The 13,609-nt window shown below is 39.1% G+C and overlaps 1 protein-coding gene across 3 annotated transcripts in view; it reads right to left on the minus strand.

The window, feature by feature from the left end:
- Positions 1–1,850: 1,850 nt before the first annotated feature.
- Nrip1 (nuclear receptor interacting protein 1) overlaps positions 1,851–13,609 on the minus strand; it is an 87,358-nt gene continuing 75,599 nt past the window's right edge. For all 3 annotated transcript variants that reach the window (XM_016002142.3, XM_076549120.1, XM_076549119.1), the window contains one exon: positions 1,851–9,123. In XM_016002142.3, coding sequence (XP_015857628.1) covers positions 5,242–8,733 — 3,492 coding nt within the window. In that variant the 5' untranslated portion in view covers positions 8,734–9,123 and the 3' untranslated portion in view covers positions 1,851–5,241. The remainder of the gene's footprint in view (positions 9,124–13,609) is intronic.

The following is a 13,609-nucleotide window of genomic DNA, read 5'->3' on the forward strand; positions in this document are numbered from 1 at the left end:
ATGAGAGAAGAGGTTTGTAGAAAAGGATTGCACAGTTTTCTCAAAGTCGGGGTAACATGTCCATTATGTTTGGTAAAACCCATAAGAAAACAGCAGCTCCTCTGGGGCTCGGCATCATTAAAAAAAGCTGCAAAGAGGCTCAAACATTCTAAAACATGTACTTGTAGATGCTCACAGGAGGGGTCAAGTGTGGCAGAGCTTTCAGGATTTTAAGATTATTTCCAATTGTTTTGCTAACTCAGGACTACATTAACTGACTTCCAGAGCAGGCGTCTTTAACTTACTCCACAAGATAGCATCTTGAAAATGCTAATAGTATTGCATTAGCTGTGTCCAGAATTGGAGTATTAACTCAGTATTCCATGCTGCCAACAAAATACCAACCCTTAAGACACAGCATAGCACTAGCTTGCCTACAAGTTCTGTGGAATAAAAACCAAAAGGGTACAGCACATGCACCAATTTAACATTTAAAGTCTATTTTCTGTAGCAGAACAGGTCAGCTTAGCGATCTCAGTGGCAGGCAACGAAATTTCAATCTGTTGTTGATATTACCACACCAATAAGCATGAACTAGAGCCTTGCATAGCATGGGTAGTTCTAACTCGATTTGGTTTTGAAGACTCTTCATATTAATGTTCAAAAAATTTGTTAACTAATGGTTCTTTTAAAAATCCATCTCAAGCAATGCACTTAGGCTTTCTCACTTTGAAAATAATAAAAAACATGGCTTTCCATCTTTCATTTTGAAGTTAACAATTATGGTGCACGAAAGACGAAAACCGTCGATACACACATGGTATCCAATAGCAAGATGTGTCTTTAAGACCTAAACATTTCCATTTTTAGTTTTTTGTGCAGTGACAGATACTGATGCTGGGCTGAGGCTTTGTGCATGCAACAGAGGGCTGTGCCATTGAGTCTAAATGTCTGTGAACATGTTGAGATACCTGTTTCGACTATAAGACAATTTTAGTCCCAGGAAATGGAATTTGTTGTTGGGCAAATGCCTCCCTCCTCAATGACCAGCAACACATATGTAAATATAAACTGTTAATTCATCAGATCGGAAGAGTACAGAGGTTTAATTTACTCTTTTCTCCCTACATAAGCTGATCTTAGATGGGTCTGATGGCTCAGATCTATAAATTTTAGCTCCTTGGGAGGCCAAAGCAAGAAGAATTTCAGGTCAAAGCTTGTGTGGACAACACAGTGAGTTCAAGGATACCCTAGGCAACTTAGTGAGACCTTGTTTCAAAATAAAAAGTAAAAATAACGTTGTGAATATAGCTCCATGGTAGAACACTTGTCCAGATGGAGGCCTTGGGCTAAGTCCTCACCACTGCAAACACAGACATAAAGTAAAACGGTCTCCATCACTGACTATATATATATATATATATCTTTCCATGTTTAATTTTTTCCTGTATACAGTTTTATTTGGAAAGGACTCGAAGTTTTTCTTGCATTAAAAACAAATAAGACGCATTAAAAATAAAATGAAAACCCCTGATAAAAATCTTAAGACCAAGTATATGTATCTAATTAGCTTTATTTTGGAACATTGTACAAACTCCAGTCTTAAAAAAAAATGTAGTGGTCATTCAATTACACAGTAAGAAATGGAAGACAGACCACAGGCTGACTGTCAGTTTGAGAGATGCTTTAATTACATGTTTCTAAATATACTAACTTGCTGGTAGTTGCTTATTTTTTCCCCTTCATTTTTCTGAGACAGACAAAATATATGATCTATTGCTTTTATTATTTATTTTTTCTTTTTAAATGACCCGGGAGTTAGACATTAATGGATAACCTAAAAACCAGACAAAACTCACAAAAATAAGCCATTTCAAATTAGAGACAATGCATTTTTCTCATTTATTCAAATTCACTGCAGGAAGTAAACACTAAAAGATTAAAAAAACAAAACAAAAAATTCACACTGCAGTATGTACAATTCATGACATCATATGAAGAAATTAAATTTCTAATAAAAATGGCAAATTATATTACTAAGCAGATTGCATTAAAACTGGCTGTAAACCCCAGAATTCTTACCATGAATGGTAATGTGCCTGCATTCCAGCATTCAGAAACACTGGACTATTCCTGGTTATAATGTTTCCAATGGGATTTTAAGATTTGTGAAGTTGTTGTGTGAATTCTTTATGTTAAAAGTGGTTGATTTAAAAAAAAAAATTAAGACCCTTGGATTCAAAGCATATTCTCTCACAAAGCTTAAGCCACAGAAGTCATGTCCAGAAATTGAATACTGTCGTGTTGGGATGAACATCTGATCTGACTTGTTAAGACATTTTTGCCAAATGCACAGATGCACAGGGTTCCCCATGCACTTTTCATGCAGCAGGTAATCACAACTTAAATAAAAGGTTTATTTTATACATTTGTCCAGACTTGCAACTGTATACATACATGCACAATTTTTTAAACCTGTCTGATTATATTTACACTTATACATGGAATATACAGGAACCAAAGAAATTAAAAGGTTTTTCTGTTGCATTAGAACAATACAAAATATGTATTTTTTATTAAGGAAATCACTATTTACATTACCTTTAAAAACCAATTTTAACATCTTCATGTAACAAGTCAATATATATATATACATTATATATATATATATAGAAAATATATACTCTCACCAGTTTATTCTTCTGTAAGATGTAGCAGAGAACAAACAGGTAATGCTACCTTACTGATGTCAATGAGAGTTGTAGTACCCTTTCACAAATGACTTTATTCGGAAGAAATTGCCTAGGTATCGAAAATAGTCCTGGAAAATGTGTATGTGTGCATATCTGAATCTACAGATGCATAAACAAGGTAAATTTGTGGATGTATGCACTTTCTCTTCATTAGGATTACTCTAAACTCCACGTGGGGGTATTCTCTAGTAAGTCAGAACAGCATTCTTTAGAGTCACATTGATTTCTGTATTACATATTCCCATTCCAACCAAAACCAAACAAACAGACAAAACAATGCTGGCTCTGGACGTTTCCCTGACCTAAGTGCCGTTCCACGGTAAGGAACCCATTGCCTCCAACTGAGGATGAACACCAGCATCCTACAATATACTTCTAAGGCTCCAACCCTTTCACAATAACTGAGAAAAACGATTTAGTGTAAAGCTTATTTATAGAGTGTAGACAATGAGATTGTCACAGTATGGACATGGAGTAAAATATCTTCACTGGCCAGTGGAATTTTTCATAGCAGAATAAGCATACGCCTTCCCCTCCCTCTGATGTAGCATAATATACACTCCAATTACCATATAACATTTCCATTAACTATTTACAAATCATCTTGAGAAAAAAAATAACAATTTAGAATTTTAGATAATTAAGAAATAATGTCCATTTGCAATATAAAAAAATCTTAGAAACAACATCAAGTACATACAACAACTTCAAATAAACTTCCTTCTACTTAATTATTGAGTACACGATAATGTTTTGATAAGTTGTTTGCTAACTTGGTTCAAGACTGAAAATAAAATATTGTCTGGTGGATGAATTGTGGGCTATAAAAACTGAACTTAAAAAGCAACTTGTTTCAAGATTGAAATTCCATGTGGCTCCAACATACATTAAGCTCTTCCAAGAGAGTAACAGTGTTTACTTTGAATACATGTGCAAAACGAGTTGATGCCATGTAGTGACTGTGTAGGTTCTATTATGTTATGATAAGTGCCCTTTGATTGGTTTTTAGGCAATCTGAGCTTAATGTCTCTCTTGGGTTGAAACTGGTATCCTAAGAAGCACTGTTCCGCAGAAGACTGTTTGAATAGAAGGTAAGGATGTATTCAGGAGAAGTTTCCCAACCATCCTGGGATCACCTGAGTTTGCTAAGTGGCCCTGTTATTCCATCCCTAAGGCTAATTAAGTTGATGTTACTCATTAGAACAAATAAATAATCACAGATTTTCCTGAGATGTTGACCCAGATAGGAAAGTTGTCCCCTCTACCTGATTTTTTTTTTGTCATAAAAAGTATTCTGAACCTGATTTCCAAAGATATAACAGCAATATAGGAACTACAATATTGCAAATTTTGAGTTGACGTGTGACTGTATTGGGGGTAAGTATAGGCATCAAATAGTTTCTTTAAAGTTCCATGTTCTGGAAAAGTTGTATGTGGTTTTCCAACACATACAGAACATGTTAAGGTGCAGGCCGAAGACTCCCAGGTCCAGCAGAGACCCTGTTCTGGAGACCTGAGAGATGCTGCCTAGCAATCTGCATTTTAAACAACTGCTCCACATGGTCCTAATGCAGTTTCTGTGCCCAGAATTAAGAAATCCTAGTCCTAAGATTTACAGGTACCACAGGAATGGGGAGGATTAACTTCACAAGAGATGGTGAAAACTGTCCAAAGAAAACCCATTTTTGCTTTTGTTAAAAACTATTTCTAAGTAGTCAATTATTCAGGAAACTGCCTGAAGATGAACATTACCTTCTCTAATTTTGTAAAAGGGAGTATTAATTTAGGAAAGTAGTCAAAATATAAAAAATGGAAGTCTGCCTTTTATTTTGAAGGATCTATTAAACTGCCCTCCATTGTAATCAATTTTTACTAAATAGTACAAGGTTTAAAGAAATACACATTGAAAAGGTCTGGGGTGGGGCAGACACAGTGGGAATCTCAAAACCCCTTCCAAGAGTTAAAAAGAATTTTTGTTTAGCAAAAGTGAAAAATGTAAGCATTACTACTTTTTCTTACGTTTGGACTGATGTGATGTGAATCAGCAGAAGGCTTCTGGGTTTTTCTTAATTTGATTATCTTTCAATAGTTAACAATTTGGACTTTAAAAACGTGTTATGTAGGCTGACTTCTGAGATGTGAGATGAAGTACCCTAATAAAGAGAGCAAGCAAACTGCATCAATCCACTATTGATGGAGTTTTTGCATTTTAATGTATGCCTCTTATTTATGACTATAAAATCGTTTCATCCATAGGCTACTCACAGTTGTCATCTGATGTATACAGAAGTATTAAACAACCAACTTCTAGTTCAATAGTTTCCTCATGACATCTAATGTTAAGCAAAAATTAGTATGCATATTTAAACATCACCAGTAACCAATACTTTCAGAATGAAGAAGTTTCAATTATACCATGCTTTTCTCAAATCATGCTCTTATTTATACAGATCTCAAGTTCATACTGATTAATTTTAAAAAGATCCAAAAATGGTATGGCAGATAGACATTATTCTGATTCCTTTTTTATTGAGAGCACGTTTCCCAGAAGTCCATAAACTTCTCCATTTGTATTGTGTGGGCGAGAAGCATTATTTCCCATATGGCTATTGTAAGGGCTTCTCAGATTGAAGAAGGAACCTTTAGTTTCTGCTGCAGGAAGTAACTCTTCTTTGATTGTTACCTGTGAGACACTCTCAGCAGATGAAGGCTCCCTCCAGACTTCTTTGTCCTGTGTTTCTCGAGTGGTAACAGAATTGCCTCCTTTCTGAAGCATGTAATAGAGGATTGGGTTCGTTTTGGTCAGTCTTGGGGAGTCTTTTTCATACTCATTCTTATCCATATCTGTGATGACCCACTTGATGGGTCCCTTCTCGTTGGGAATGGGCACAGAACACCCATTCAAAAGCCCAGGTTCTGGTCTGGACCCCACACAGCTCAAGTGCTCCGGGAAGGGAGGACTCAGAGGAGTTTTTCCCGCTCCTGGGTATGGAAATGTCCTGTTATCCACACAACTGCTGGGCTGAGGGGAACTATACATCAGTCCATTTAAAGAAGAAATGCTGAAATCAGGTTTGCTATTGGGCACGTTATTTTTATGTCCTTTCTTTTTATTGTCGATGCCAGAGTTACTCCTGTGCGGGGACAGATCTCGCACACAGTTCTCTGAGAGAAGAAGCTGTTTCAGAACATTGAAGCTTTTGCTCTCTCTGGCCCAACTCCTGTGTTCACTATCACTGGCTGAACTATGACCAGCAGGGTATTTATAGTCAAGATCATTTCTGCTAAATTTCAGTTCTTCCTGATTAAGCAAGGACCCATACAGTACTTCTGGGGCATTGTGATTACTGGCAGTATCTACAGCACTATTTTTCATTTTTTTAAATGGATTTTCTAGTGGTTCCGTATAAAGCTTCCTTTTCTTGGGGACCATGCAAAAGTTCTTCGACTCCAGGGGTGTCAACTCACTATTTCTGTGACTCGTGTCCTGATCATCCACTGGGTAACTCTCTTGATTCTGTCTCAGCAATCGACTTAACAGACCATTCTTTGAGAAAGAAAAATCCTGAGGTGAAGCGGGCTCTGATTTAAAGTCCTCGGACACTGGTAAGGCAGATGTGCTCCTCTGCATGGTGGAAGTGACGCCTGAGAACCGGGAGCTCTGAGCGTCAGGGTTTAAATGCACGTTTGTGTTATGAACCTGGAAGTCATCGCAAGGCTCGGATTTGATTTTCACCATCAGTATCTGTTCACTCACAGGTCTCTCGGCGTGTTCCTGGGTACCTTCCTCTCGCAAAGGAATTTTCTCTTTCCTGTCACTCTTGCCCTTGTTGGAGTTTCCCAGGAGCAGCTGAAGGACGGTGCGTCTTTCCAGCAGATTCTCTATCTCACAACCAGGAAGAGCCGGGTCAGGTCCTGCTGGCTGATGGCCGAAGGCTTTGTTTTCTTCAACTGCATTGGTTTTGTTTGAGAGCAGAGGGCTATTTAACCTATCAATCACTCCGAGAGGTTTCTCTGCATTTCCACTTAACAGCTGTTTGCTGGGTCTCTGCTCTTCCGCGGGCATGGAAGACTGCATTCCACACTGTGCCAAATTTTGTAACAGTTTACTGGCACTGAACGTTGCCGGGTTTGGTGCACCTTCACTCGGGGCTGGTTTCTCTGCTGGCGCTTCTTTGCTTTTTGTGAGGTCCATCAAGTGGCCAGCCGCGGTGTTGGTTAGCTTTGAAGAGGGAGTACTGCAGGCGTATGGTGGGGGGGAATTCCACTTGATGACCAGAGAGTGCTGGGAAAGATTGATGGGAGACTCCGCTTTGGTGGATGTATGCAGTGGTGGAGTGCTCACGGGGGTAGTCCTGTTTGTACTGGGGCTTTCAATGACGGAAGTCCTTGTGTAATTCTGTGGACCGAACTTAGTCACATCACAGGGGACTTCCTGAGGGCTGGCGTTCCTTTCAACGTTCTCTTCACTTTTATGGCCGAGGAGCAGCTGAAGAAGGGTGACTTTCTGGTGTGAATTCAGCTTGGAATTTTTTGAGGTATCTTGATCTTCTTTGATGTCCACACCAGGGACTTTGGGGTCCCACGTGTTTAACAAGGATTGAGTGAGGTTCTCAAGGGAAACGGGTCTGTCGGCCTCTGGCTTCTCCAGGCGGTGTTTGCAGGACAAGTCTATGGGAACACAGTTGGAGTAGCAGCTCTCATCTCCGCTGCTGTCATCGGTAAAGCTGGGGTTGTTATCGGAGTACTCATCGATCGTGGTGGGGGTGCTGCTCCCCTCGAAACGGCTTCCTCTCTCGTTCTGGCCGTGCCCATTCATTGGCGCGGGTATGGTCTGGCTTTTGAGAAGATGTAAAAGCAAACTGTTATTGGCGACTTGCTTTATGCTGTTTCTTTCCAGTGAGTTTTTATAGCCTGCGTTTTTGGGGGAAGAAGGAACAACACTCATTGGATTCTGAAACGTTGTAGCATTATTCTTGCTAGCCACGGGTTTGCAGGATGACGAGGTTCTGGCCTGCCCATTGAGATGGCCAGACACCCCTTTGGGGAGCTGGAAACTGCTCACGTCCTTCTGACCATTTTCTTGCAGTCTGGCCATGGCAGCAAGTCTCTCGCTTGCTGCTTGATGTGCGTTCTGGGTTTTTAGAGCGTGTTCCCGAGAGTACTGCTGTAGATGGGCTTCACTGGAAAGGAGCAGAGCTAACTGGCTGCAGGCCACGCTAGGCTTAGGGGAGGTGGCGGGGCTAGCCCTTTTTTCCACCATGCTGGCAACAGCCTGTAATCTTGCAGCACATGACAAGGGTTCACTCATGACCTTTGTCCCACTTTGCCCGACATGATGAGGTGACTCCACCACAAAGCTATCTCTGATGAGGTTTGGAGTCACATCGGGGAGGGTGGCGCCGGACTTTTGATCCTTGGTTTTACTTTTCTTCAACAGAGTTTTTAAGTGACTCGAGGCCACGCCGTAGCACCTTAAATCCTTTTCCACTTTTAAGGAATCGTGACTGAGGGCATATCCTTGCTCTTTGAGGCTCTGTCTAATCTGTTGTGACAGAGCAACAGTCTGCAGCCTGGAGCTGAATGACTGAAGCAAAGAGGCCAGTAATGTGCTATCCTGCTTGCCTTTAGGCACATTGTCTACCATGCCAGCCAGCAAAGCTTCCTTCTTTACGTTTAAATTCACGATGGAATCAGACAGCCTCTTCCGCTTTGCCGCATTCCAGTCCTCAGAAGACTGTAGCAGTCTGGCTTTTTTGAGATGCAGCATGCCAGATCCCTGGTATGTATGTGTATTGAGAGCGGGACCATTGCTTTGACAGGTGGGAAACGCACTGCCAGAAATGTTAAAGTTCTGGTCTTCCTCGTTGTGGCCAGCAGACTTTTTGTCAACGGCAGTACCTGAGCCCCCCGCTGCCTGATGCATTAGTAATCCTTCTAGGTAAGTTAAAACAATAGAATCCTGATGCACATCAGAGCCAAGCTCTTCTCCATGAGTCATGTTCAATACAAGTGTTCACAGGGGCTTGGTTTCTATTCACTTTAAAGATATGTTTTTTTGTTTTTGTTGGTTTTTTCTTTTTTCTTTTTTCTTTCTTTTTTTTTTGTCTGTAAGATCCAACTTCAGGAAGTTAATGTCAGTCGATCGCCTTCCCTAGCAGACAGAGAGTGATGTGCTGTTACATTCTGACCAGGATGTCTTCTGGCAGTGACAGGTTAAGAGGCGGGCAAACTCCAAGGCGGACCTCAGCACTGATCTGCAGCTAGGGCAGCCGGAGAACTCCCTCCTTTAGTACAGAGTTATGTAGTAGCACGGAGGTAATACTTCTTAGGGAATATGCTGCTTTTCTTTCTTCATCGTTTGTTGTTCACCAAATGCACATGTCAGTATCTAAAAATATATAAGTAAAAATAGTTAAGGAGGTACAGAACCAGACTCATGCTTATTGCCTATAAGGAATAGAATACAGCATCATGAGTTTATGCATATAAACTATACATGTGTACTAAGCACACAGACACATGATAGCCACATCCGTCCGATATGTGATTTGTAGGTAAGTAGCCTTAAAAATACTCCACTGCCACTGAAGGATGAGATAAGGGCTTGAGAACTTCTATGCAATTATTCAAAGCACAGTTTGCAAACGGGCTCCAATGCTGTACAGTAATATCCACTCACCTGTCTCATTGTTTATTTTCTACCTTACCAGAACTAGATGACAGGCTAAGAATAATCATTTCCTAAACCAGAAAGCACACTGGATCTTTAGCTTCGGGGACGAAAAAAGACATGCAAAAACTCCTTCAGAATGAGACCTACTACACTAACTGTAATTTGCACACACAACACACTAGATACAATTTATATATTTATTTTAGAATTTATTTAGAATTTATATATTAATTCTAGAAAGGAAAACAGTTATAAAAAACACACATGCATGAATAGATGTTCTTGCCCTCTGAAGTTTGGATAAATGTGAACCCAAAAGACTGAGGTCACAAAATTGAAACTGGACACTGGAACCTCATTGGCATTCCACGGGGAAACAGCAGGAAAAGGCCATCCCGAGTATTCACTTTGTTCTTGTTACAGCTCAGTCTCTCTGATCCTAGTCTGCATTGAGGGCTGTGGAACGATCTGGGAAAGGGAGCTGTGACAGGGAACCCCAGCACTGGGTAAGGGGAGCCTGCACCCACATTCCTAGCATAGTCTCAGTATAAAGTCCTTTCCACCTTCTACTTCTTTTTACATGCACAACAAATACGGATACATTTAGAAAATAAATGTGATTCAGTAAATACTTTCAGACTGCTTTAAATTTTTAAGTGGAAAATTTAATAAAAGAAAAACATTTCTTTAAAATAGTTTTCGTTTTTTTGCCCCAAATATCAAAGGAAGTTGACAAAGGAAAGGTTCCCATTAGATGAACTGAAATCTGAGTACAGAGACCCTTAACTCCGGGGTCACGGACGACGATGATGTTATTGACTTCTATATGCCATACCTTGCCTAATGTGTTTAGATATCTTAATATCTAGGTGTTTTGTTTTATTTCTCAAACTCAAGAATAAAATGTAGTTCTAAAGAAAACCAGAAACATGGTGTTTTCATCAGTTAGTTACTTAATGGGGAGGGCTTTGTCATTCAGCGCTCTTACTGTCTTGAAGACAGAACCCCTCGGTCCACCAAGCCTCTGAGCATCTTTCAGGCTTTCAAGATGTAGAACAGCCAAAATCCACGTGAGACTCTTCATTAAGTGGAAAAAGACTGAAGGCAGGCGCGTAGCAAGAGAAGGAGGAAGGGAAGAGATGATGTGAAAATGACATCATTTATTCAATTGGTTACCGCTAAAAATAAAAAATATATTTACCAATTATAAGACAAGAAAGGTCTCTGCCCTCTAGGTAGCATAATTAGATGTTGAAAATTTTCAAAGGTATGCATTCTGGATAGAAAAATTTTAAAAAATGCTGAATTATAACTTGTGCTTAATAAAAAACTTTTAAATATGTGTAGGGAAGTAGGATCTGGCAGATTTTTTGCATCCTGAAAGATGACGCAGCAGAATGGGTTCCACAATGGCTCTGCAAATGGCTTTTAATGGTGGAGACATGCCGGGATTGCCTCATCTTGCTAGGGACTCCATTATTTTCCTTTTGTCTCTTTAAGTACAGTGAATCGCTGTGATGGTTAATCTTGTCATCTTGGTGCGATTGAGAAACACTTAGATTAGTAAAGCCCATCCCTGGGTGTACCTGTGAGAACATTTCCAGAGAGGATTATTGAAGTGGGGGAGCCACCCTGGATGTGGACAGCACTATCCCGGTCTAGGACCCCAGGTGGGATAAGCGTGTAAAAAAGGGAACGCACAGAGCACTGAGTCTGCTCCTGTCCCACCATGATGTGAGCTGCTCTCCATGCAGAAGGCTGAAACCTTTGCAAGTGTGAACTGCATAAGCCGAAATCTTTCCATTCTTAATGTTGGTTTGCTCTGGTATTTCAACACAGTATCATCAAAACTCTCACACCACTCCAACAAGAGCAAAATGGCAAAAACACTTAAAAGAAGGAAATTTATAAAAATACATAAAAGGCGTGTGTGTATATACCATATATTATATGGACATATTTATGTGTGTGTGTATATATATATATATATATATATTGATAGCAAAATACAGTATTATACTCCATTATAAACACATTCCTGGGCTGGAGATGCAGCTCAATATTAAATACTTGCTTCAAATGGACAAGACACAGTCCAAGGCCTTGGGTTTCATCCTGAACAGCACATATAATCACAAATACACACAAACACACAGATTGCTATAACTTTAAAAGTGAATTTCATGTAATGTAATCCTTGTTATCAATAAATTTTAAATAAGTCTTGAAAACCAGAGTTGGGTCTAAAGACCACGATAGCGATCCAGGCACTCATTTTACAGATTAATAATGCAATTCATGTCAGTTATTCAACATTGGAATTGTAAGTAAATCCCACTTTCATTAATTTAAAATTGTTTATAAGCACAAAAATATCTTTTAGATCTTTCTTATGAAAAAAATTTACTAGTTCTTAAGTATGTAGTATAAAAAAAAAGACAGTATTTCTGAAAGAATTCTACAAAAAAACCTAAACTATGAAAAAATTTTTGGAATCTTGATCATATGCTTAGCAGATATTTCAACACAAGAGTGTTTTAATGAAACACCTATCAATGTTTGAACTGTAAGAGTATATTTTCAAAAGTAATGTACTTTGGTATTTGACATAGTACTTGAAAAGTACCAAGTTTAGCTCAAAGTGTGTGTGTATGTTTTATAAGGGATAGATCAATAAAACAAAAGTTGTAGCTGGGCAGAGGTCGTTCCTGCCTTTAATCCCAGCCCTTGGGCGGGGTGCACAGGTAGGTGGATCTCTGTGAGTTCCAGGCCAGCCTGATGAACAAAACTAGTTCTAGGACAACTATTGCTGTTACACAGAGAAACTCTGTCTCGAAGAAAAAAAATAAATAAACAAGAAAAAAAAGTTGTAAGTTGTTCATATGTGAGGAGTTCACAAGTGGTCACAATGATTCCTTTAAATGACTAGATTATTTCCAAAGCAATGTTTTATATTCTTCATTTAAAAGTTGTTTATTAAGAAAAACGAAACTTTGCTGAAATTTTATATACTTCAAAACAGTGAAACCAAATACTGAGGTTTTATTTAGATATTGAAAGATGTAGCTTACTGAATTCTTATTTGTGAGCGAGCTTACCTTTGGTTGAAGATAAATAATAAAGACCACTAGCCAGTTGCTTTTACATTCCGTATTTTTCTTTCAATCAAAATCTCCATTAAAACTACACTTAAATGATTGACATCTATAATACTACATAGCATGCTATTTAAGATAAGTCTAAGGAATGACTTCCAACTGTTTCTATTAAAATTTCTCAATTTCTTCATTGTCAGGTCATAATTATCTGAGTATTAAACTTCAAGGAGTTTCTTCATTGAAGCTTTAATGAACATTTTGATTCTTTGCTCTAGTTTCTAGAAAATATAGAAAGGTACGAGGATTACTTCCCTGTGCCATTCAATAATAACTCCTGTGACAATAACATCTACTGTGGATTATACTTTGGGTCCCTTGAGGGGTCTTTCTAGGCAAATGGTAAAAAAAAAAAAATACAGTATTCATTAAGCATTAATAAAAAAAGAAGTAAGAACATCCCAAAGTCCTGTTTATTGACCAAGAAAAGTTTCAAAAGTTGAAAGAAAAATGCCACAGCATGCAGCACTCCACCCAGAGAGAAGAAAGTATTTCTCTGACCAGCACCAATTAGAAATTACTACAGAAGAACTCATCACGTAACTTCACAAGGCAGGCAGGACAGGAGAAAGCACTTGAGATGAGGGTCCTCAACCTTTACTAAGAGGGGGGACTACTGTGCTTCCCCTACTACAAATGGAACATGAGGCTGTTGCTGGGAAAAAACGCTTCACAAAGAGTAAAACAAGCATCGCTTTGCAGCTACTTCACAACAGGGATGAGAACTGGGAGGTAAAAGCATAACCTGAAATACACTTCTCAGTAAATTCCTCATTTCTCATCAAAATGTGCATCTTTTGAGAGAAGCCAAATGCCAAGATAACTTTCTTTGCAGCGCTGTCTTCGTCAAAAGGTAGATGTGGGGTTGGACAGATAATGAGCACCAAAAACAAACAAACAAACAAACAAACCACCTTATTTAAATCAGTTTGCTCAAATGAGACCCTCACGCCCTCTGCAACTAAAACTTAAAGAGTCCCCTCCCACAACCCCGGTGAAGGTTCACAGTTTGTATAAGAGAACCACAGAGGTAGCGTACACAGAGG

The sequence above is a fragment of the Peromyscus maniculatus genome, chromosome 12 (assembly GCF_049852395.1).
Source record: "Peromyscus maniculatus bairdii isolate BWxNUB_F1_BW_parent chromosome 12, HU_Pman_BW_mat_3.1, whole genome shotgun sequence".
Lineage (NCBI taxonomy): Eukaryota > Metazoa > Chordata > Mammalia > Rodentia > Cricetidae > Peromyscus > Peromyscus maniculatus.